The sequence below is a fragment of the Alosa sapidissima genome, chromosome 1, assembly GCF_018492685.1.
Source record: "Alosa sapidissima isolate fAloSap1 chromosome 1, fAloSap1.pri, whole genome shotgun sequence".
Taxonomy (NCBI): Eukaryota; Metazoa; Chordata; class Actinopteri; order Clupeiformes; family Clupeidae; genus Alosa; species Alosa sapidissima.
The window spans coordinates 54,902,062-54,929,046 of record NC_055957.1 but is presented as its reverse complement, the minus strand read 5'-3'; the positions used below and the strand labels follow the sequence as shown (position 1 = coordinate 54,929,046).

Genomic DNA, 26,985 nt, shown 5'->3' with positions numbered 1-26,985 from the left:
CAAAATATATCATATTTATTCCCTATAGGGATTGTTTTACTGTAATAGTAAAAATCTAAGCAAAATCAAAGCGTTGATAAGACTGTATCCAATGCTATCGTTTTCTGAAAACAATACTCATAGTGAGTAAACACGCATGACAAAAAGAACAGTTGTCCCAAACCTTTATTGCAGTACTCAAACAGAAATGTACAGTTGTGACAAAAATGTAAAATTCACAATAACTTAAAATTGGTCAGCCTATACAGCAGGATTCTTTGTAAACCTCTGACACAGGGAAATAGGGAGCTTATTGAGTAAAACTCCTGTTCAAATATGCAATAAAGAATTATGTCCTTATGAGACTGCGTTATTGCTAGTTTTGTAATGCGTTTCCCTTGTAGAATTATCCATTCTAAGCTGCTCAACACCACCTTTTCACATATGGCTTTGAAAAATTAACACTTTGTTTTCTTTACAATTAAATGGAAAATCTTTGCCCCAAAAGTTTAAAAATCTAAAACAGACCCATCTTTGTCTTGTGTAAAATTAAACACCACATTAAAAATTCACAGACTTCCAAAAGTGTTGAGTAGAAAAGATAAGAGCAAGATAAAAAAACAGAAAATTCCTAAAAATTGTTTAATCTTCTTGTCTTGTTATGAATCCGCTGTCTAATTCCTCGGAAGAGATTTTGCAATGCATTAGTTCCTTAAGTCTATCACACAGACAACATTTATTCTGGCAGGCCCCATACAAACACAATGTACACAAAATGCTAACACAAGGGGGAGAGCACAGCTGAAACCACAGCAAAAATACTTCAGGGGCCAGCATAGAGATTAGACATGTTGAGTTTCCTTCTAGACAGACTTTTGAGGTCAAAATAGTATTAGTCTCTCGAAGTAGCCCGATGTGAATTTAAAACACACCTGACATTGAAAACTTCAAACACATTAGAGTACATTAAGTGTAGTTACACTTCCGGAGAGATTTTAGAGCCTCGGGGCTGTCACATTCCCTTCTAAATCTTGACAGCATTTCTTTTAGTTTATCTTGGATTTTTAGAAAGGCAAACATGCAGTATCAAAACTAACAGACACAAGACAAACAATTCATCTTCTGTTGCACAGGGAAGGTGTTTACGACACAATGGGGTGAAATGGTCTACAATCAGCACATTCATGGTGTCAACTCATGGTCTTACTGTAGGATAATTTATACATGATGAGTCACTCCTGAATGCATACCTAGTTAGGTCATCCTCAACATATGCCATTGACCATGTAAAGACATTTCACATGGATTTACTACTTTCCCACACTTAGTCACACAAAGCTTGTATCAAACCACACAGCTGGGCCCAGCCTGTGGCTGAAATCATAAAAGCTTTTAAAAGTTTCACCACACAAGAGGTACTGGTAAAGAGTCTCATTTACATACCCACCTTTAGTCAGAGCAGTGGTATCTTCAACAGGTCATGAGAGATATAGGTACATTGAGTCAGAACAGATGAAAAGAGGTAAAATACAGATAATGGGCTCTTTGATTGCCAATACAATAGCTTGACAAGACCATGAGCACATTTAACTAGATCTAGCGGTGTTAAGTTCCCCAGTATGTACAGCAAACTTACAGTATTGAAAAGGTCTAAGGAGGATCTAGTGGGTGATGAAAAAGTAAGACTCAAATCACAGAGAAAAATGGTGTCTCATATTAGCACGCGCGCACGCGCACCCGTTCTCCCACCCACACACACACACACACACACCTTAGAAATGATTGTTCAGCAAAATATTTTGCTCACACTTGCACACAAACCTTTACATACACCCTCATACACAGAAAACCTGAAGAAATATCCAAGTTAACCTGCCAGCATAAACATGCCTTTGATATGCATTAACATGAAGTGTAGACTCAGTTTATACTGGTAATACAAAAACATCACTGCTGAAGATCAGTGCAGCTTTGCATAGAAGCTTCACATTAAAAATGGACAAACCTTGGTTTTAACATTCCAAAGTGAGACACCGTTCAGTTTAAGATTTTTAACCACTGAACTACATTTGAGTGATAATGTGAAGAATGGAAATAGCAAAGCAACATGTACCTCTGCCGTATACACAGGAAAGAAAACAAAAGCTAAAACAACTCTTTCAACGAAAATATTAAAAAACGGTCTATGGGGAATGTTGGTTCCTGGCAAAAGATGTTAGGAGATTCTACAGCAAACTGAACTCAACCTAAAGAGAACTAATCAAAAAAAAGAAAGAAAACTTAGCTCAGAACTGTGAGCTATCAAATAAACAAATGCCACCCCCTAAAATAGTATTGAAATTATGTATCAAAGAAAATTTAACAGCACTAGTTTCCTCTTGTTTTTTTGATGGTGGGAATGGGCAGCTGCTCAGGTTCAGTGGAATGTGATGTGGACAGGTCCTCATGCTTTCTGACCCTCAGCAGGCACTCAAGTTTTACGTTTCTACAAACAAATAAAAATATTCATTAAAACATGAAGACATTTTCATGTTCGTCACGGTCATTATTTCTTTTTTTTTTTTTAATTGTTTATTTATTAAGATTTTCCCAGTAACAGAACAGAAATTGGAGACAAGAAGACAAAAACAAAAACAAAAGACAAACAAACCACGGTCATTATTTCTAATACTAACAATGCATATGTGAAGTGAGTAAAACACTGGGTTCAACACAGTCAACAAGCTTGAAGGCATGACTTTCAAACTCTTGGGACTTGATCAAATTATCACACATGTAGTAACTAACATTTAGCTAGCTTAGGTCAGGTAACAGCCCATCCCAATTCTGAGCAAGGAAGACTGAAAACCGAGCAGACAAAACAAAATAACCACTTATCTTCTAGATTTGCATACTTGAAACCAAAGAAGGAACAAGCATTTTTTGGCATAAGCTAACTAAGGATTCAATGCACTTAACCAACACTCAGTGTGTCTGAGATCTACTCTTTCAGTGAGCGCGGTTCCATGCAGCCAATAAACGGTTTCTAATCAGTTTATTGGGAATAAACCGAATATGCGTGTTTTGTAAACACCTTATTCTGATTGAAATAAACCAAGAAAGACCGTATTCAGTTTACTAATAAACCATTTGCACACCCTAGCACAGTGGTTCTTAAACTTTTTGTCTGGCGACCCCCCAAAAAACATGGGCCAAGTCTCGCGACCCCTTTCTCGCTAACTGGCGGAATTTGGTTTCGAAATGGGAGATGAGATGGGCATTGGAAGCAGAGGCAGAAAATGTCTTCTCTCATAGGTAGGCTATGTCAACATCAAAGGCATTAGCTATGTCAATGGCAGCCTTTGACTAAAAACCTTTACAAAAATATCTTCAATCCAGACTGCAAATCATTTCGCGACCCCTCCAATATTTTAGGCGGCCCCCAGTTTGAGAACCACTGCCCTAGCATATGCCTGTTTTAAACGGAATATTGGGTCATGAAAACACCTAAAACGGAATATGATCCCAGAAGGAAGAGTGTTGTATGCCTGCGCATGTTCAGTTCACACAGAATTCGGATAAAATGAACCAATTCTCTCTCACACACTTTCCTAATCATGGCGAAAAAACGCGCACACTTCATGACGAGGAGACAAACTTATGTCTTGCAATCATGCAAATGTCATGGAGTTCATCGACGGGAGAAAATGTCGTAATAGCGACGTTTTTAAAAAGATTTGTAAAAAACGTAATGAGGCTGGCCATCAACACAAAAGAGGGAATTCCACCAGCGGAGCGGAGCCTATTTCCCAACGTCATGACGCTGCGTGATTCTTCCATCAGTGTGGCAGTGCATTGATAGATTTTCCCTTTTAACAAGTGTGAATTGTGGGTTTCATTTGTTTCGCTTGTTCTCCATTCAACAGTGTAGGTTGGTTTTCAGACAATACAAGACTACAATGGAGATATTTTTATACAATATCATACAGGTATGAATGAACCGCCTATAAATAAAATTTTCTGTACATCTGATGGCCAACTTATTTTTTTATCTAGCCAAATGCCTGTTTGCCGAAATTTAAAAAAATATTTTTTTACATTAAAATTACCTTTTTTAAAAGTAATTTAATTTTCATAAAAAAATAATACGCATACAGACCCTTCCACACTAAAATCACTCAACACAGTTTACCACAGTTCTCCAAGCTTTATTATTGGGGATGGTTTTAGAACACATTCCTGTAAACTTTACCAGAGTGTAGGATGGCCTTCTCCCTATGACAGAAGGGAAAAACACTACTAGGCAAGTTACCTTTCTACTTTACTTCTAAGGAATAAGATTTTTTTTTTTTTTTTTTTTTTTTACATTTTATTTGGCTTTTATATCATATACATGTTGGTTGTTGTATGTTATGTCAGGGGTAATGGACGACACTGCGTTCGGTTCACAGAAATAAATGCACGTTCGAGGTTGTAAAACTCCCTGACGCATAGTGGAGGGGCGCTTAATTACACCTCGTAAGTGCATTTATTTCTGTGAACCGAACGCCGGACTCCATTATCCCACTTATTACACTGTTGGCACTTGCGTTGTGTTCATTTCCTGTTATAATGTAAACGTTTTAATAGATAAAACGGTCTTGTTTGTAGAACTACTTCTTTCCGCCACATATCAACTTGCAGGACAAACGGTTCTAAATGGATGTTTGCTGGCCAAAGGCCAGTCGTTAGTTCCATCTCTCCCGTTGTCAAGCGCCTATTCCAGGATTCTGATGAACCTTAGCTTTGAAACATCGCTATTTTACTTGGCCTACTGCCATGCAACTTAGCTAAAAGCCACCTCCTTCATATGCTACAATGTTGCTATGTTCTTAACATCTGTATTTTACAGTTTGGACGCAACGTGACCGTTAATTTAAACTTCACAATGAGTTTGGGTGTGATATGGCTAAAAAAATTGGAGCCATTTCATAGGTGTGCAAATAACATACGGTTAATACACGTAAAGACCTTGCTCTCAAATAGTTCAATGCTCAGTCAATCTTCCCTGAATTAACAATGGTTGCTAATTAACCTATCTGCTGTGGTAATGCTCATCAAAAGTCTGTAAGCTATGGTTATATAAATCTTTGGAAACAGGCCAAAGAAGAGTTTTAAGGAAAGCTGATCACATGTAGTGTAAAATACTCAACTGAAATGATCTTCATTTACACATTTCCAAGCATACAAGTGCATATAAAAAGTATTCACAGCGCTTCACTTTTTCCTCATTTTGTTATGCTTCAGACAAAATGGATTCAATTATTTTTTTTCTCATCAATCTTCACACAATACTCCAACACTCCAAAAAACAGGTGTTTGGAATATCATGTGAATGGAATATTTCAGTCTTCTATTTACAAAAGTATTCAGACCCTTTGTTATGACGCTTGTAAAGAAGGAAAGGAAAGAAGTGTAAAGAAGGACAAACAAACATCTGTGCATCACTCAACCAATCAGGCCTGGGGGGGATCTCTTTATTCTCTTATATAAAGAGAAGTGTGCCTCTCCTAATAATGTCCAGTGAATTCATTTAGGCACAGGTAGACTCCTATCAATGGCCCTTGAGATGCTTCTACAACTTGATTGAAGTAGGATGCACCAGAGCTCAATTACAAGCGTCATAACAAAGGGTCTGAATACTTATGTAATTTGAGTGTTTTGTAAATTTATAAAAAATAAAAGACTGAAATACTCCAAACACCTGTTTTTGTTGTGGAGTGTTGGAGTATTGTGTGTAGATTGCAGAGAAGGAAAAAAAAAAAAAAAAAAAAAAAAAAGGTTTCATTTTAAGATGAGTCTGAAACGTAACAAAATGTAGATAAATACTTTCCGTATGCACTGTACATGCCATACATGGCAAAAAATATTAGAAAATCATGGCAAATAATACAATCGATCCCACACAGTACAGATCAAACATCTCCATGCAACAATTCAATTGGTAATACTGTACCTGAGGGCTCATCTTGAAGCTGTTCCTCTGGCTGAAACTCTTCTATGGAGGGAACATCATTTTAAAACTCCACTACTGTTTACAGTACACAGTACACACACTTAGACACAGTCAATTTAGTATCAAGTTCCAATAGACAAAGAATACCTTTAGTAAAGATCAGAAACATTTATCAGCTTAGTGTTACAGAATTGTAAAAAATTTTTTTTTTTTTTATTGAGACCTGCACAGTTCCTATAACACATTTCATCCAGCAATGGATCTAAATGGAATGTACAGACTTCAGATTTCTGTGGTTCCTCATCTACTCACCCAATACTTCTTCTTGGGGCTCATCTGCCATCTCCTCCTCTACAATATCAAACAATCAAAGTCATATCAACTACATTCAAAAATAAATCAGATATTGCCTACAATATTCTCTTTTACAGACCACGCACAATGAAATGCTCACTGTATTTACTAAAGCAGGGATTGGAAACTGGTGGCCCGCAGGCCACATGCGGCCCTCTTCTTCGCGCAGTGCGGCCCGCGGATTAATTATCAAATATTAAAATATTGGTTTCACCACATCTGAAATAGATCCTTATTGTAGTGATATGATCCACAGATAGAGGGTGCTTCCTATATAAAAGCGCAGTGGGCTCGCGCTTGCTTCACTCACTACAGCCAGCGAGGAAGAGAGACAGAGAACTATGGGCGGTTTATAAAGAAAGAGAATCATACCATTTAGGCAATATAGTTAACAGATCATTTTTTCACATATTTCAAAGGCAAACCTATGTGTTTAGTTTGGTTGGAAACAAAATCAGCCTGGGAAAATTACAACTTACTTCGCTGGAACAAGGACCGTTATAGAAAATCATTGCTGCCCACTGCCATAACTATTTACAACAACTCCCCTTTGTGCCGTGAGAGAAAAATCTTATGCTGAGAGACAATGCAGTTTACAACCTCTTTAACAGAGACTATATGTATGTTATGTCTATTTGTATTTATTTTTTAACTTGTATGTATGTATGTGTGATATATGTTTATATTATTAATTGCTGCTGTAACACCATAATTTCCCTCTGCCATAACAGACCGATAAATATCGGTTAACGTTATCGGCCCTAAAATTCCATATCGGTGCATCTCTATTACTTAACTTAGACTTAACCTAGCGTGTGACTAGTTTGAGTAGTGACAAGTGACAATTTGGGCTCTCACTAGTTCAACTACTGCAACTAATTGTAGTTGCTATAAAGGGAACTGCTAAAAGGGCTTCCCATAGCACTTACAGCATCCTGTGTGCGTGTGTACACATGCATGTGAGTGAATATGAATATGCTAACCCGCTTCCTCTGTAAGTTCAGAATCAGGCACAAAGGCCTCCTCTTGAGCCAGATCTTCTGCTGTGTCCTCTGAAAAGAACAGAGATAGTCATTTGCAAGACTATCCTCCTTATTCTTAAGACAATGTTCTGTGTTATGCTACATCCATATGCTACAGTAGACATTTACATTTCAAAACAAATTAGTTGAACTAACCTGTTTGGTCGGCCTCTGCCTCTTCTTCAGAAAACTCTTCACCAACAGACTCTTCATCTGTGGGCAATTCTATGGCATCTTCTATAGGTGCGTCCTTCTCAATAGCTTCAACTGGTTCAGCTTGCTCAACAGCTTGATCGGTTACTGCCTCCTCCTCTGCTGGTGCAACTTCCTCCTCCACGGGCGCGGCCTCCTCCTCCACCGGCGCGGCCTCCTCCTCCTCTACCGGCGCGGCCTCCTCCTCCTCTACCGGCGCGGCCGCCTCCTCCTCTACCGGCGCGGCCTCCTCCTCTACCGGCGCGGCCTCCTCCTCTACCGGCGCGGCCTCCTCCTCCTCTACCGGCGCGGCCTCCTCCTCCTCCTCCTCTACCGGCGCGGCCTCCTCCTCCTCTACCGGCGCGGCCTCCTCCTCCTCTACCGGCGCGGCCTCCTCCTCCTCTACCGGCGCGGCCTCCTCCTCCTCTACCGGCGCGGCCTCCTCCTCTTCATGTGTGGCCTCCTCCTCTGGTTCTTCAACAGCTTCATCAGTGGATTCTGCCTCTTCAACTGGTTCTTCCACTGGCTCCTCAACAGCATCAGCCTCTTCAACTGGAGCGGACTCTTCAGTTGCCTCCTCCGCCACTACCTCAGGAGCAGCTTCTACTTCCAACTCCACTGGAGCCGCCTCCACAGCCTCTGCTTCAGGCTCCTCTGTAAGCTCTGGTTCCTCCTCCAGGACTATAGGTTCTTCCTCTGGAACCTCTACTTCCTCTTCAATAATCTCTTGCTCCTCTTCTAGAACCTCAGGCTCATCTTCTACAACTTCTGGCGGCTGCACATCCACTTGTTCAGGTTCCACCTCTAATGGCCCTGGCTCTACAATTAGTCATTAAAACATTCAAGTCACAATATTGCATGTCACAATATTACATGCAATTTGAATGTGCAAACATTTGGAACCACAGTTTAAGGAACTTAAGGACCCACAACTATTCTTCATTCACTGCATGAAATTGTACAACAATTTAGAGTATTTTCAGAAGTAAAATGTGTAGTAGTTTGGATTAATACAATTAAATGTGTATATTACTGAGAAACTTGAATGAATTTTGGAAGTGTTCCAGGTTCTTTTAGAAATAAGTCCTCTTCAACCATTTGACATTCCATTACACTTCTCCCCTACCACTGGAATAAGTGTGGTGAGTACACATTAAGTGGAACTCTACTAGTCCAGAGGTTGGTTTTAGTATTACAACCAGCAGAATAAGTAAATGTAGAAAATACACAGAAGAACAATCAGCAACTATGATTTTGTCTATTTCACTTTAAGATCATAACAGAGTTTTCCCCATGAGATACAGCTTTCATTTAGGCAGCTATGCCAAACAGCACGCAATTAAAATAAATAAAATAAGCTCAAAAAAAAAAAAAAAAAAAAAGTGTCATTAAGCCCGCTCTTCTAAACTAACAAACCTCCCATTTTACACTCACCTGGAACTGCCTCCTCTTCTGTGGGCTGTGTCTCCTCAACAGGTTCTGGCTCAGGCACTATTGGTAAGAATAATGTTATTATTTATAAGTATTATTAGAATAAAACACAAAGAAAGAATTGTTACACAGTTAACCCAAAAGGGGCAGGGGGAAAGAGACGTCATTTGTTTCACCACAGGACCAGTTTGTCAGATAGTTGTGATAAACTAGACTTGCAACATACCAAATGCTGTGCAAGCATGAATTCATTTTATCAGCTTCGTAGTTGCGGCGCACACTCATGTTTAAAGCCTTAGATACAGGGAAAATGATTCTACATGACAGGTGAACACATTGAACACACAATCTTCATGTACATAGTTAATAATAAACTAGATAAGCGCAAGTTCTACTTTGCTGAGTATAACATGTTGCAATCAGCAGCCCAAGGACAAAAGCCAGTGGACAGAAGACCATGCAATAGAAGCATTTGCAGCATTCAAGATATTTGTGCTTGCAGACTTCTGGAACAGGTGACTGCAGAATGAATGCTATTCTTGACATTGCCACGTCATGTAATTTTCTTTTGACAAACTGCCGTCTATGGGCTGCACTTGGCGAAACCAGATGCAGTTGTATTTATTCACTGAAATGTATTGAACTACTCTGATGAGCTAGATGGAAAGGCAACAGTGTTACTGTCTGAAGTTGACGACAGCTGGATTGAGTGAGTGCCCCTACAAACTACCAGCTGGCTCATAGAAAAATGAACAGAATGAATATTTGATGTCATCTTTCAATTCACTTCAGTTGTCCATTCTTTTGTTTTCACCAAGTTGTCCCAAAATGGAAATGGCTGCAGTGTTGAGAATACATAAGTTCATATACCCTGGCAGAATTTATGAAATTATTTTGGAAAGCTTTTGGAAAATATGACTGGACATGCAGAAAAACTTACTTTAATTTAGGGGTAGTGGCCAGGTGAATCCATCATCATAATGAGTGTGTGTGCTCTTTTTAAAACAATGATAACTGAAATCACCCAAATGGCCCTGATCAAAAGTTTACATAGGCCTACAACCTGGCTCTCAAGGTCAAGTTTCCCTCCTGACATGCTTGTATTCCTGGTGCATTCTATTTGTACTCTTAAATCGTTTTCTCCAGTTATGAGCAGGTAGTTGCAAATGGAACGCATCCTGAATACTTGTACTTGTCAGCTCGTTTAAACCCTCAGTACCACCAAGTTTGAATTTCCAAGATGTCACTCCAGTTTTCTTAAAACAGTACATTTTACAAATTCAGCCACGGTAAGTAAACGTATGAGTACAGCTGCAAATGGACACCAAATCTGTTTTCCTGTACGATAAAACAGTGCATATGGGTGTCACGTCTGGCAATCTGTGTATCTTAAGTACTGTAGTGTGCCTAATACAGATCAACAGCTACTGTTTGGATAGCTTCTCATGGAAGAGCATCAACTCAAGTCAGAACTTTTAACATGAACAATCTGCCACCTCCACAATTTGGGGACAAAATGTATTCACTTATTCTTTAAACTGGCATTATTCTAGTTACACTATATTTCCTTAAGGTTTTTGTGGACACTTTAGCGTGATATGCTCCCTCAGCATTTGTATCTTTCCACATCCATAACTTTTACCATCAACCAACAAGATATGATAATTGGGTTTAGTTTTATTTCATGACACATTTATTGGATTTGTGGATGTATTATGTCCATAAAATAACCTGGTTTTAAAATTATGATGTACCATCTTACAATTTGAGCGACATACCTTGCTCCACAGGTGCTGCTTGTGCTTCTTCTTTAGCTGGCTCCTCCACAGCAGTAACCTTATCTTTCAGTCCTAAGTGTTGCATAGGTGGGTGTGAATTTTAGTAATGTTATTTACATATTATAGGTTTAAAAGTGTAAGGCAATATTCAATTTTCCCCATTTTAAAAATAGGTGAAATCGGTACAAAACATTGTTATACATTGTTATTATTACATATCAACAACTTATATGACAAGAAATTCTGCTTGATATGGAAATGAAACATGACTATTTTTAGATTACTTATTTCCAACAATCCAAAAAGGCAGGTTTATTGCCTCCCCCATCCCACAAAAAAAAAATCTTAAATAAATTAGAAAATTAATCAATCTTACATTGCAATACCCAACACATTAATATTATAAAGACACAGTTTTGCAAACTACAACTTTAATGAATAATATAAGTCCAACCTTATTTTCAACCTTTGACCACTAAGACAGACTTAATTTACTTTTTGTTCTAGAGCTATATTGTAAAGCAGTGCCTTAAATGTGTAGATGTGAGGGAAAGGATAGGTGATAGGAAATTCAGGTTTCAGGCATACACACACGTACTCACACACATACTTCAAATCAGATTCACAGCTAGGTTTCTGTTGTTGAAAACCACAATGTAACTTTGCTAATAAGTATGACCGTGTTTTTCAAATCCACAAAAAAGGGCTGCAATTTCAGATTTATCAGGTTTATTAACAATCGACAGAATTTTTATCCTTAAATAGTAGTTGATGTAATTAAGTGAGACAAATATATAGTAAACACAGGAGAGAAGATGAAATACTATATTTTGTGTTCATGTCTTATCCTGAAAGATTGCCACAAAAACATTAACTACAAGGAAAATTGCTAATCATTTGATGCTCTGCAAACGGTGTCAAATTTTCCTTATGTTGACAGACATAGGCACATTCCTTTAAGAGTGATTTCCTCATTCATTTCAAGATATTTTTACATCAACACGATGAGCAGCTCCAGCTACAGGTCCTCATCACAGCGCAGATTCATCAGGAACTCACATCTTCTCCTAAACCGAGGACTTGCTTGACTTCTTTTTGGACTTTGAATGCCCCTTACTTGCCACCTTTGACATAGAGACTTTATTCTCCCTCTCTAGGTTCTCTCCCCACTCATCCTCTTCTTTGTTTTGCTTTCTCACCTCTTCCCTCTCGGTCAGGTCATCCCTTTCCTTCTTTGCCCTCTCCTTGGCTTTTTCCATTTCCCTCTCTACGCTCATATCCTCCTCTTTTAAACGGGCCTCCACTCTTTCCCAAGCCTTAGCCCGTGTCTCCTCTCTCTTCTGGTCCATTAACTTCTCCTCCTCCTCCTTGGCTAGGATGTTTCTAACCTCAGCAAGTGCCATCTTGGCTATCTTTTTGGCCTCTATACGCTCATGGATGATGGACAGCTGCATTTTCAGAGCCTCTCTCAATCTTGCTCCCACGTCTTTGGCCATAGAGTGGTCTGGGGGGGGTGCAAGAACCAAGGACACCAAAAGTGTTGAGATTTACAATACACCAACAACTCACTCAAGTCACTCAACGTCATTTAAATTTTAGTCAACCACAATATGCCCATTATGTACGGCAAGAAATGCAATCACACAGTGCATCTTTTCAGATTTCCTATGCTTACTGATTGCCTAGGACATTGTGATAACATTGTACAGGCTAGTGTTTACTCCAAATCTAGCCCCAAAACTGAAAATAAACTAGAGCTGAAATATAGTGAGCTACCAACAACACTCGCTTGATGGAAAACTTTAACATCATTAACATCAAAGACCTTTATTTACAATGACTTGTCACTTCATATGAGTGACCGCTTGGGACTAACCTAACTTCCATATAATAAGCTAGAAACAAACAATTCATTCTTTAGCAAATTCTCCATAACTTTATACTCTATGTATATCTGAAATACCCATTTCACAAAAGGTCACTATCTGACAGGTTGCAACTTAGTGACTATAGCTAATAAGTTACCAAAGTTAAAGGTTTTTTACTTTTGTTGGAAGTTAATGACATAATAGACAGGCAATACCAGCAAATAAACATTTGCCATGGTATGAAACTTCAAATAAAACTGAATTGTCGATTAAAATATTGTTAAGACACAGAAAACTATATCCACACACTGAGAAACCCATCAAGAGATGCAAAAACAAGCAAACCCTACATGCAGCTAGTGTACACCAACTTCAACTTCTAAATAATCTTAGTTAGGCAAGCTCAACCTTCAAAGTAGCAAGGCACAAAAAGTACTGAAAACTACTTTCAGTGTATCCAGGACAAGTACCTCGTTTGCCTTGTTTCTTGGCTAGGTCTCCTGGTTCATCTAATAGTGAAAAGATAGTTGTTTGACAGTTTTGAGAACTCAGACCACTACATTACAACTATAATACATGGCTTAAAACAAACATGTTTATGTTAAAACAAACATGGAGTAAATATCAGCTTTGACAAGTTATACTATATGCTTAAAGAAACATATCAACATTACAGGAAATGGCTTATTCGCAGTCTCCACCTAGAGTTGGATAAGATTATACCCTTCTCGTGTCTGTGCGTGCAGTAACTCAGTTGGACACACCCATCATCTGGCTAGCTTAGCGAAGCTGATTGAGGTAAAAAAAATAAAATAAATAAATAAATAAAAAAAAAAAAACTAGCAGCCTATAGCTCCCCAAAGTGACAAAAGAACTCAATTTTCCTATACATGTTGTGATGGTATAGTTACAATGTGTACAAATACTAATATAAAATGAGACCCAGCGATTTTCTAAGCATATACATACTTGGACCTATATTCCCATTCAGGCAAAGCACAGCTCCTGTCCACCTCAATGAACTACGGTGGGTGCATCATACCAAAGTCCTTTTAGGCAAGTCCTTCCACTCGGCAGCCATATTGCAACGCACTTTGGACACTTATCGGACATCTATTTTGGGCAGAACCGTGTGTGTACTTCACGACATCAACCTCATAGCACATAATGACTGGCATCAAGAGGACTCGCTCACTGCTAGGTTGCTCTTGGTTAAGGTAATGTCCTGAGGAGTTTTGTTGTGCTTGCCGCCGGGCTCAGCGCAAAAAAATATATGATTTACAGCATCGCTGTCAAAATTCAACATGGCTGAACTGCGGCAAAATGCTGCTTGCACTAACTACGTTTTGCTTGGTGCAGCAGTAATGTGTTTCATAGTGCAGCGCTGCCGTTTGCATATGCAATGTGAACCTTGCTTCAGAGAATGTCTAATAAGGGGAGAACTTTCACTCTCTGGAAAATTCCGGTTTCTGAACTGGTTGCCGTTTCACTCTGGTTCCATGTGGTGGTGCTCACAGGGGAGTGCCGAATGATTGGAGGTCTATGGAGCTGTACCCCTTAAAATCCACTTTTCTTAAGAAAAGTTTTTGTCTAGTAATTTGAGTGTTGCATTCGAAAGGGGAGGCAAAGAAAATACTCACTGCTGAGTATTATATTTTTTACAGACACTTATTTGTTCTAAAAAGTCTTTCAAAAATGTCAGTGGTGTCATTCATTAGCAGAATGCTAGTGTGTTAAGGGCAACAACAACCCAATCTGTAAGAAATTAAAAGGACATAAGTACTCATTCATTCAACTTTCGACCTATAATCCGTATTGAACTTGCAGAAACTTTTTCAACGACAATCAAGTGAGAGATAAATTTAGCCATCTAGCTATGAAATCCGTTTTATTATTTTCCAAATTTCTTTTTTTTTTACTAGTCTTCACTCAATGACGGACACAATTCAGCCTTTTAAATATTCAGCAAAGCCAATCATTCAAAATTCTCCAACATTTAGCCAAACATTCAACATTTCTGCGCAAAAAACAACAGTTAGGGCTTAGGGCCTTCATAACTTCAACTAAATGGCCATAACTAGGCTGCAAGTTTAGATCTCAATAAAAGGGCACTTTGTAACTCAGAATGTCCCACTACTTAAATGTAGCCTACATTTTTGTAGATTCTTGTTTCATTTTAAATATGTGTTGCTTTCTAGAGCATTTAGCCTACCATCGTTAGCACACATCTCCACTGAAGGATGGCTACATGATGGTAAGGTGCTTGTTGTTGCGCTCTCTTGTCGGTGAGAATCTATTGCAGCACTTTTTGAATGGTGGGTGTGCGCGTCTGCTTGAGGTTGCTGGCATTCGTGTCTGGGAATGGGACTGCTTGCAAGGTTTCAAGAAACTGACATAGTGGTGTGTCATCTTCTGCACACATTTCAACAATCTTCCACAAACTCACGTCTTGCATCTACTGATTTTGTAATGGTCTTGCCCGCAGTGGATTTAGCTTTGTTAAGTTGCCCTTTTGATTTCTATGGTCACTATACATGTGTATTTGCGAGTCAGGTCAATAATGTGTTGCAAACTTGCAAACTAGTTGTTTTCAGACTCATAGTAGTCATTGGTATTGTTTAGCACCATTATCTAGCAATCAAGCCGTTTAGTGTTTTGCCACCGTTGTCGGGATCGCTTATTTTTCTTTGTCACGCACCAATCAACAAACTCAACGCACGTGAATATTTGAGATCTAATTAGGTTAATCTAATTAGATTAGGTTAATCTAATTTGAGATTAACTAGGCTGCGGAACGCGTTTAACTAATGTCCCGGTCACGGTTTAAGCAGAGACCTTATATGCTTTTTGTTTTAAAGTAAACTGAAATAAAAGTAAAGCAAGTAGAAAAAACGCCCGTTTATTTAATGTGTCAACAGAATATCTGCACATTCCGTACAATACCGTGTTCATAAGAGAATTCCGTTTTGATGTGTAGATTCCGTATTGCGCAAATCATAGGGCCCTACAACAGTTTGGTATACCTGTAACTGTCCACAAATATTCACAAATGCCTGTGTTTCAATGTGAATCAATGGAGGCAGAGGAGGAGTTACTGCATGCACAAAGACAAATAGGGTATGCATCATCTTATCTAGTGGATGGCGAATAAGCTATAACTTCTCAAAATGTCATGTTTCTTTAATAGACCTGGTTTTGAAACAGTTATTTTGAACGGCAAAAAAATAAGGCTGTCCAGCCTACTCTACTCATTGATTATCATTGTAATAAATAAACAAGTTATCAATATAAATGCAAAGAATGGCTAAACATGTAAACATAGCAAAGACGAACACACAGCCATTAACTACGTTCTGGTTTGTGAATCTTTGACCCAGCATCTGGACTACCTTTAGTGCATATTTCAGAATTCTGAACTTGGAAAATGGTCAGATATAAAAGTCTTCATTATATTAAAATGTTGTTTCATCACATATAATAGTTGACAGCAACAGTTCAATCTCCATCTTATAGGGAAATTACTTGTAGCCAATCCCTAACTTTATTTCTCAAGAGTTCCTCTACCTGGAGAGGCAAGAAGCTACAGTCCGAGTTTCCAATAGCAGAAAAAGGCTCAGTCCTATCTGTTCAGTCTGTATGCGAGCTCAATACACAGACAAAAGGGTTTCTGCAGTCCTGGATCTACAAACGGGAAACAACATGGCTCCAGCAAACACAACACTTCAGGAGCACGGAAGGAATTGTTGTAATTTTGTTGGGTGTTGAGCTCAAATACAGACAACCCTTTGCCAGATTAGCAAACTATGCCTTTAAGTAAGCAATACCTCTTTACATTAATGATGTAATTGACAAAGAGGCCTTTAAGGTACAGCTACATGTCAGTGAAGCAAAGTTCTGTCTTACATATTAGCAAAAAAGGTTTGGGAAAGTTGCATCTATGCAACTTAAGAGTGAATTTCATAGGCAGCACTCAGTCAGATTGGTTGTCGCCACCTCTGACGGTTGTAAAATTGGAGTGGGCCACCATGACTAAAATGTAGCGGTCATATAAGTATAACCTTAAATTCATTAGATTAAAGTACTCACAAATCAAGAGATAAACTGTCTCGAAATAATATTCCAGGGTAAATTCTAGGCCAGCTAGGTTTATTGCAGATCAGCAATATCAGTCTATGAAATGCAGCAGCAACAAAAATGGTTTACTTAAAGCCTAGGTTAGTCATTTGCAAGTAAGCATCACATTTAGAAGACAGATGGTCTTTGTTTCTTAATGTTTGTTAACTGCACATAGGCTAATTGTACTGTAACCTGTATCCTGTTGGCTGCATGGTTAAGCCCTGCACTGACCTAGGATTGAACTCTCATACTAGCAAGAAGGACAAAAACCATTCAGCACACCGTAGCACAACTCTAGCTAGCTATTGTTAAATAATCGTCCCGCCATCTTAACCCATCATGGTTGACTAGTGTCTTAAGGTTTAGCCTTATTTTGGACATTCTGGTTAGGTATTAACAATAATACATTGCATTTATACTGCACTTTTTAAGGCACCCAAAGTGCTTAACAGTGAAGTTGGAGCCTCACCAAGTTCTCCCTTTCATAAAAAAGTAGATGTAATAACAAACAATAAATAAATAAATAAATAAATAAATAAATAAATAACCAAACCAATCCAACACTCTTAAGTTACTGTGTGAACAAATGTCAACATCCCTGTACATTGAAACAAAGTGGGACTGTGTACCAAGTCCTATTACCTGCCCAAGAGCAAAATATCTGTACATGCTCATTAGTCCTGATAAAAAGGGAAGGAAAGATGAACGTCCCCTTAACAAGTACTCTTTCCATCTATGAGAGATCTTCCATCACAACCCAGGTTTATCTGATGGAGGACAACAATATCATACCAGTTTTAGACAAGAGAATTATTCACCATCTATATCTAATATATTGCAGGTGACTAAGAGCAGCTGTTGGCCGTTACAGAGATCTGGGGTTCAGGGGAGAAGACTTTATATTGGATTTCTTTGGACTGGATTAATGCCAATATTTTACACAGTACATTTAATGAAGTCAGATAAAGAACTTTTTTTCCCACTCTCAATGACCTGAGCAGAACTACAAAGGATCTTAAATCTGGCTTCTTCCTGAAAATGTAACTATAATATTTTATAGATAAAAATAGAATTAAATTGATAGAAACCATTTTCAACTACACTCCATCTTTAGTGATGCTGTCAATCTGCGGTTCATTTTTGTATTATTTTCTGAACTGGCCCCAAACTAGAGTATGGCTTCATTTATAAAAAAAAAAAAACCACAACATACTGACTCAACACTTCACAGAGATAAATGAAACATCACACTTAAAGCAAATATATAGAGGATTCCACATAATGAGACCAAAACACATTTCTATCATCTTATACTTTCTCTAGCATTCTCGCTCTGAAGTGCTTTGGTGTGAGGAGTGATATGGTGGGCTGGTCAGTTTAATCCACTGTCCAAATAGAACTTGGAAATGGATAAATCAATCAATAAAAACCCATCTTGTCTTGACTGGTCTTACGACAAAAGAATAACTAAGGTATGATTTTTACACACATTGTGTAGAAATTGCATTGGTCTTCCTACGTCACTTCCGGGAATCATATTCTACATTCTTTTCCTCTTTATATGTTCATTTTGTTACTGAAAATGCCATTTGTTGTTACTTGAAGATGCCACTTGTAATTTAAGCTGTCCTGAAAAAGGAAATATCAATAATGTCGTTACTGATTTTGAAGGCCTAAAATGACACACGTCTTTTGGCCCTGAACCCCTTCGGTCTGTGACGTGCCAGCAACATCCTCCACCGTCGCCTCAGCCTCCTCGTCCTCTAGCGTCTCAAAGGGACTCATTACATCATAAAGGAAGGTGAAGAAGCCTTGAAACCAATCAGAGCCTTCTTCGGCTAAAATATCGAAGACCTCCTCGAGGGAGTCTGAGTTTTCTTTGCTGCCATCTTTGGTCAGCCCTATGCACACACACGCAAACATACACACACACAGAGGAAAAACAGGAAAAGGGGCAGGAGAAAAGAGAGAGAGAAAAAGAGAGAGAGAGAGAGAGAGAGAGAGAGAGAGAGAGAGAGAGAGAGAGAGAGAGAGAGAGAGAGAGAGAGAGAGAGAGAGAGAGAGAGAGAGAGAGAGAGAGAGAGGGGAAAACAAAGAAAGAGAGAAAGAAAGAAAGAAAGAAAGAAAAAGAGAGAGAGAGAAGGGAAAACAGTAGAGGAACAGAGATAGGGTGGACATTTTTAAGTAAGGTTGCAATAAGGAAATGACTGATGCCTAAATAGGATAATAGCCCCAGTTACAAGGACAAGGGAGTAAGGGAACATGCCAGGCACTGCTACACATTCCTTTGGGTTCAAATCGTACTATACTCCTGGATGTAATAATGCTGTGCACAATATACAAGAAATATGATTACTATAGCTACAAGACTAATTCTCTATAAATCTCTAGAATTTCTGAATACAGCAAAATTACATCCCAACACTTGTTTTAAACTGCACCCTAATGTTTTTTTGTTGTTGTTGACGGTTCAATTGTTGCATTGAATCCACTTGGTCCTAACAGAATGGCATTTGGACAGATATTCATTTAATGTCATGCTCATGCACCAAATCATACAGACTGTTTGAAATCAAGATTGAGGTAAAGTGCCAGGGTACATAAGTAAACCAAACTCAGTATCAGTCATGCAAAATCATGCCCAGGTAGATCACATAAAAGAAGAAAATCTGCACATTGATTCAACTTGCCTAGCAGCACTTTAGCGTCCTCCACATCAAAGTCACCATCACCATCAGCATCATAGGAAACAAGTTTGCCTATAAGTGATTGGACATGAATTTAGTGTCTCCACGTCATTATACACTTCATGTGAGCTTCAATTGTTGTACATGTGAAGATGTTTGATGGGTATACATATAATGGTACCATAATGGCAATATAATGGTACCATCATCTCAACAATCTTGTCTTACCAAATAACAATTATCATTTGGACACTTAAACAAGGATTAGTATCTTGAACATAGATGTGTGATTGGGTTATTTAATGGGTTATTTAATGGGTTCAAAGGGGAAATAACATTTGTTTAACACATAATGACTGAACAATTGATGTAGCAACTAGCCTAGCCCACATTTAGCCATATTACTGACTCATCACATATTTTTTCTATTTTGAAATATTTTTTGTTAGAGAAGAGCTAGGAGAGTATGTAGCCTAATATCTATTTATTTATGTATTTATTTTTCACTTATTGACTGCAAAATTCTTCTTCTGATATGATTTCTTGTTAACATTTTCGTTTTCAAGACAAAAAAAATATAAGCCAACACAAATGTTGAGATGTCTGAAAAAAAACCATCATTCTCTAATTTGCCGTTACAATGATGTGAAAATAAGAGAAACTATGTGGAGAATGATATGAAAGACATGAATTAGTGTCAGAAGTGACATAATGCAAAACACCCACCATTAACATCAGATACGTGACTGTTAGCTAGCCGTCAGACACTTTGAAGGTGCTACATGTAGTTCATGTTAAGTTTAATATTAGTTTATAACATTCAGAAAATGACCTAGAGATAGCAACAGAATGTGAAAATTTTCAATTTTGACTGGTCTGTGTTGACCAGATATCCACTATGCAAATCAACTAGCGCTGTGCCAGTTCTGTTGTAATACCACTTTGGGCCACATGAGGCACTGTATTAGATACAACACAAGTCAGTGGAAAAGTGCCACAATCTTAACGGTGCATTTAAGACAACTCAGATCCTACACATAGGCCCATTGAGGAGTTGGTGACATCAAGTTAAATTGTAGGTAACTTTTTTTCACATTCACTTTGCACTTGAAATTAGCACATTATTTAGATAGCCCTATCAATTTGACTCATTCTGTCCTCAATAATAAACTGTGTGAAATTGTGTGCATCTTTCGTGTTGGCTTTGCTTTGACAAGAGTGAGAACTAAAAAAATAATTAAATTGTAGTTAAAGGAAGAGGAATGCCAATGGGCACTTTGCACGTACGGCTTGTTGGTTTCTGGTGGAGCCAGGTGTGTTTGAACCTGCCGCTATTATTAATGTAATTAGTGTCTACACGGACCCGGTTGGGTGTTTCGACTAGTAAATCAGCATGTTACGATAAAGAAAGATTTATGCGAGTTAAAATTATTATTATTAGCAAACAAGATATTCAGTGTCTGAGTGAAGATGTTAGGAGCCGAATATAACAGAAGATGCCGTTACAACACAGTTAACGCTCCACCAAGTGTCTCTTAAGATGCTACATGTTAATTATGATGCTAACCAGCTATCATCAGTTCAGTCTCTGTCTCATTACCACTTCTATTTCAAAAGGCAATAGCGAGCAAGCGCATTGGTTAACATGAATGGTTAGCCTAATAGCGAGGAAAACAGCCTGAGTGCTTAAATCAGGACCTGCATGGATTTAATTGATCTGATGACGCTAGGGTCACCAATTTCAATGTTAATGGAGAGACTAGTGGTCACCTAGATATATTTCGATCAGAAATGTTTTCAGGTCACATGTAGCAGTCAACCATCTTGGCCAAATATCGAGAACATCGGCAAAGGGGGTGGAGGTAGGTAGTAAGGCACTGTCTTGAATCTGCTTGGAGCCAGTGATGGACAAGCTACTTACAAAATGTAGAAAAATTCTGAAATTTTTCTTATAGATCTCAGTTTCTTGTGGTCACAGAGTACGGTCAGTACGAAAATAAATAAAAACAATTGGTAAAGCAGCCAAGCAGCGACAGCGCTACACTCTGGAGGCATGAACATGGGGGCTCATGAAGATGCCTCCATAGTGTAACACTGTAGCTGCCTGGACGCTCTAACTGTTGGCTGCAGCAAGAGTTTTCAGGGGTTTTTTCCCACGGACCGACAGTACTCCCGATCTCAGGAATCGGCGATCTATGAAAAATCGTCGAAATTCTCCTTTAAAAGTAGCTTACAGTAGCTTGTAGCTTAGCTCACTACATTTTGCCCATCACTGCTTGGAGTGTGCAGTATGAAATCATTAACCACCCAAGACAAAATGGCATAGAGCATATGGGTGCATACCATACTGTGTATTGTGACAATTTACATGAGCTAACCCTGACAAAACAGATTAAAAGGTCCAGAGGAAATACTCCATTATTTACAAACAGTGGTGATATGAAGGTTTGGGAATCATGATAATGGATTTGACTGTTTGGACAAACATCATCATACCTTTTAAAACCTCTGAAAGATTATGGTGAAAGTCCTTTGCCTTGGCTGCATGCACAATTAACACCAACGGTTACAAGAAAACATATACAATTCAGAGAAAATTAACAGTTGTATGCTGGATTGATTTTTACACAGAATAGGAAATCACACATACAATGTTGAAGAGCTCAAACATAGTCATCCCCAAATGATCACAAAGTCTAAAATTGAGGGCAGAACTTACCAATGACGCCTTGATAGTCAACCAGGTCAAAGTAGACAACTGCTACTGAGGTCCAGACACCAAGGAGAGCCAACACCATGAACCAGGTAAAGAACGAGGTAGCCCCCGCTCCATCTGACTTCTTCCCATTCTTGTTCGATTGCTGTTTAGCCTCTGGTCCTAGTAAATAACATAATTTTGGCACATCACATGAGTTTCTACCATAAAATAGAAGGTACGGGTCCCCAAAAACATACAACTTCCATGCAAACCACCAGCAAAGAGTGATCACCATGTCAAATACAATGTTCATCTGCAGAATCCTTCAGTTAGTTGCACTTCCAAATGGAAACCATGCAAAGCTGTGACAAGACACACAACTGAAGCTAAGCAAGGTCAGTCAGTCACCCCACCCCTCCCTCTCTCTCTTTCGACCATGCACACACAAAGCAAAGGCTAAAGAGTGCAGCTATTCTTGGTACTGCTGACACTCTACATAAACTATGACATAAATACTTTGTATCTCAGAGGTAGTGGCTTAGAATGAAATGAACAGGTGTTGAGCCCATTGTCATCTCTAGGTCAAACCTTTAACTTGAGTCTGTGTCCTCATCACCATACATAGCCTATGTGCAGACACACATGCACGCTACCTGCCAATTTTAACAACCTGGGTCCTGACAATACTTTACAACAGTCGACAGCCACCTTGTAATTATTTGGGTCATTATGAAAATAACTTTCATTGAAGATTTTGGACTTTACATCGTCATCTAAACTACACTTTCTCCCAACAATGCTGACACTAACAATAGACCACTGTAGCCTCAGTCATTCCAACCCTTACACACGTCACATACATCTCCGCACCTCATTCACACTGATCTACCTGTATCCTCAATCAATTCAGTCACTTCAACCTTCGGCTCACCCATCCTTGCAGTCAGAAGCACAGGAAATGGGGGGAAAGAGTTACTGGTATCGTTACTGCCCCAAACCCCTGTGCAACAACAGCTGCCCCAGTCTTTTTGTTCACAGTAAAAGCAGGCAAACTTGATACGGGAACCTTGCTGACCAATGGATTATTTTTAGAGCTGCCAACTTGACGGGCTAGAATACATTCAGCCGCTCATATGCAATGAGCACTAATGCCAGACCAAGCCCAAAGCACTGTTCTTAGCTCCTGATAGGCTGGCATGGGAGATGAAGGTGGGGGTAACACTTGTCTAAAACTAGTCTTAAATCACATTACAGAGAGGGCATACAACATTTAAATTTCAAAAGAACTAAGAGCATCTGCACTGTAGTTTCAACAATGCACCAAATAGACCAGATAAGAACATGAGAGGCACGTCTATCTGAGAAGAATTTAACCAAGCTGTGCTCTTACATTGATTTATCATTCAATGTTTTAACAATTAGCCTAGACCCTCACTCTAAGAATAGTTAGATAATTGCATAATAATGCTTATATACAATTTAACCATTTTAAAACCTTTTGTAGAAATGTAGGCTAACCAACTCATTGTCAATCATTCAAAAGATAACTATTGACAATGAGATATTAATTAACACAAAACAACATTTTAGAGTACTCCAAAAGAAGACTACACACCTGCAGCAAGTTGTGCTTACAATTATTACAACTATGGTATGTGGGGTTGGTCCATATAGGCTTTGTATTGCACATAGATGTTATGAAAAACGTGCATTTTTCTTTCAGGCTGCACTCAAAATACCAGCCAGACAGCTCAGTCTCATAACTGTAATCATTATAAAGCTTGACAATCCGTTTGGTAAGTGAAGATAAAGATCAAATAAATGTGAATTACTGGCAATGTGGCCATATTTTGACCCTGACACACAGAGGGGATGAACAGGTATTTTACATGAGTGTCGCATCTCAAATTGAGGGTGGTGAGACTCTAGCCTTCAGTCTTGAATTCATTGTCACTAAGGTATCTCACAAATTACGAGTGCAAACAGTCATACAGTAGTTTCGGTATGTAATTCTTTGCCCTCTGCTGCATCTTGAATAAATTATTGTGGACTGTGAAATCACTAACATTACTTTACTTTAGTGAGACATATCATAGAATCCTGTGTAGACAGCCGTTTCCATTCCAAGCTGTGACAATTGAAATGCAAGTTGGAATGGCACTAATACCCCATTCCCCACATTTATGTTAAAACAATCAAAATTCTTTTAAAAAACATATCTGGTATTGTTATCAACAACTAGGTCTATAACAACAGATGCATTAGCAGGTTAAAGATAACTTTCTGTGTGTAACATCTAACTGATTAACTGAAATATTGAGTAATTCATTCCTGTTTTGAAGTCAGTCACATTTCAAAGAAAACCACCATGTGACACACACACACACACACACATGCAATTACTCTGAACTTTTGTCATTTGATACAACTGTTATAAGCAATCACAAGCATTCTCAAATCATCTCTTCAGCATTTGGCAACCATAACCTCGGCATACCTTCAAAGCTGAACACAGGCTGGAAAATGATAATAAAAAAGTATATTAAACAAACTTAGATCACTAACGGACATCTCAACACTGAAAATAAATATAATTTGTTTTAACAGTACAGTTTTTCCATGTTTAAGGTAACATATTTAAAAAAAGAAACACCTAGCCTACTATTTATTGTGTCCTAACTGATGTTTAACTAACTTATGTTACAAGTCAAAGGCTGCAATGTAGCCTAAACCTTCTCACAGTGTTAGCCATGCTACACACTGTACTCAAACAATTGAACATTGTGTTCCTGTCGACCATGCACCTTTCAATGTGGCCATTGGACCACAACGTAGCCTACGCTATAGCCTACGAGTTGGTCGTAATTGCCACATTTATGTAATAAAAACGTATGCCCACAGAGACTTAGGCCCATAGCCTAAACTAAGTTGAATAGTCTTTAGTAATCTTTATATTTTAACATCAACTCTCGTTCAATGGGACCAGGAAAAGGGGGCGGGCGAGCTTCGGTAGAAAGTTATTTAATTAAGTCATCACCGTTCGATGCGGCCATTAATATAATAATAAACATGTAGGCCCACAGAGACAAGCTATTAACTTTTACACTAAGTTAAAGATATTGCCTAAACCAAATATTTTCAACGTCAACTTTGGTTAATAGGACACGAAGGGGGCGGGGTGAGCTTCGTTGGAAAAGTTATCTAACTTGTAACCCAAATAAGTTCAATTTAACTTCTCGCCTACTAGGCCTCTACTCCTATAATTTCGTCAGATGATTTTTCGGAGGTTCTGGAGTTCTGCAATCGACCCTCTCTCCTACAAGCTGATCAAAGTTCCAATTACTGAGACTTCGTGTTTAGCCTATAGCCTACCGACTGAGTGATGACCACCTATGCTACTGCATAACTTGACTCCTTTCTTTGAATAGGTAAACCAGTTAGGCAACCCTGTTACAAAGAGTAGCTGTGGGGGTCTTCCTCTGAAATCGAGACGATAACCAGCCACGTGTAACCCCTCCCCCGTTATCCCATTCATGACACGTGAGCATTCACGAAAACTGACTGAGAGTAATGTCTTGCATAGGAATCACGGAACTAGTAACTAAATAACAATTCGTCTTTCCACAAAGCAGCTGCAAAAGTTATATAGCATACAGGCGAACCGCCAAGGACGCGACATTGCAAATGCAATCATTTTCTACTTCTAAACTAACCCTGTGTAATATTGCCAAATATCTTTAGTCATATCCCAGGTCTTAATCTTTTAGTCAACAGCAGATTTACTATTGCAGTTTATAAAATAGCGTAGGCCTGCTGCATTAACCACGGTAGAACAGCAACGTAAGGCTATATAGCCTACAAGTCATTTGCAAACAGACCTCTCGTCGCCTTAATGTTGACAACATGGAAGCAATGGTAAACCCTTTTTGTCTATAGCCAGTTAGAGTGATACGAAATCAGAAAGATTGTAGTTTAAGTAGGCTAACAGAAGTCAAGAAATTAGCCTTTTTTTCCTTGTGTAAAACGAAGGTGAAAATAGGCTAACAAATCTTTATTAAGTATTTAAGTTTCAGAGGCCTAACATTAGCACTGAATGTAGCTCATTGGCATTAATAGGCCTAGGCCTAAAATAAATTGAAATACCAACCTTTTTTCAGACCGTGCCCTCGTGCATTTTTCTTCTGTGCCATGGTTTCGTAGTTTCGTTTGAAATTCGTGAATTTGTCAAATATAAGTGAGTGTAAATTCTTAAATGAACGTAACCTCTAAAATCAAATCCCTCTGCCTTCATAAATCGATGCCCATAGCAACCCGTTCGGTTTTGAGTGACTCGGTCCACAGCCAGTGTTAATCTTACAAAAAATCTGTGGGTGGAGAAAAGTGAAAAGTCGTCCAATCCCAAAAAAGAGATAGTTGCCTTATTCAATCGTGTGGATACCCGCAGGATAAAACCGCCCCTTTATCTATAGCATTTCCAATACTAGAACGTGGCAAGATGGAAGTCATGTATCGCGAGAGTGGCCGATGTTTAATTTCCCAACAATCCTTCTAAGTTATTATGTAACATTCGCTGTTTACGGCCACTCGCCCAAGACGTTGAACATTTTGGATAATGAACTAGGCCTACATAATGTTCTGCATTCGTTTTTTTTTTTTTTTTTTACAAAATGGTGATATTGGATCACTAGGTTGATCAAGCAGTAGTCTATTATCCCCATTCCACACTGTCAGGGATTTTAACCGAGGTATGCATAGGCTAGGCTATATGTTGGTTACATGAACAATCACACAGTTAGCCCAGTAGGCTAACTGTTAACGTTAGCCTACTTGTGGACCACCGATGCCATTGTTAGGCTTTCGATATTCTCAGTCCGAGCTTCCTTCTT

At 38.7% G+C, this 26,985-nt stretch overlaps 2 protein-coding genes across 8 annotated transcripts; both read right to left on the bottom strand.

The window, feature by feature from the left end:
- Nucleotides 1-147: 147 nt before the first annotated feature.
- On the bottom strand, nt 148-26,559 carry asph (aspartate beta-hydroxylase). 7 transcript variants are annotated; one of them, XM_042109631.1, is made up of 13 exons: nt 22,989-23,186; nt 22,121-22,279; nt 21,898-21,942; nt 19,405-19,473; nt 10,731-10,802; nt 8,956-9,012; nt 8,324-8,340; nt 7,949-8,173; nt 7,486-7,819; nt 7,291-7,359; nt 6,266-6,304; nt 5,954-5,995; nt 148-2,464 (listed from the first exon to the last, which is right to left on the bottom strand). In XM_042109631.1, exons 1-13 carry the CDS (start codon nt 23,032-23,034, stop codon nt 2,457-2,459), a joined length of 1,182 nt encoding a protein of 393 aa, XP_041965565.1. In that variant the 5' UTR covers nt 23,035-23,186; the 3' UTR covers nt 148-2,456. The 7 variants fall into 7 exon arrangements, with proteins under 7 accessions (XP_041965565.1, XP_041965545.1, XP_041965524.1 ...); XM_042109611.1 differs by having other exon boundaries at nt 7,486-7,696; nt 7,748-7,819; nt 7,949-8,340; nt 22,989-23,175; XM_042109590.1 differs by lacking the exon at nt 22,989-23,186 and adding an exon at nt 26,247-26,559 and having other exon boundaries at nt 7,949-8,340.
- On the bottom strand, nt 10,860-13,107 carry LOC121723755 (inner centromere protein-like). Its single transcript, XM_042109830.1, has one exon. It carries the CDS (start codon nt 12,224-12,226, stop codon nt 11,798-11,800), a length of 429 nt encoding a protein of 142 aa, XP_041965764.1. The 5' UTR covers nt 12,227-13,107; the 3' UTR covers nt 10,860-11,797.
- Nucleotides 26,560-26,985: the final 426 nt, after the last annotated feature.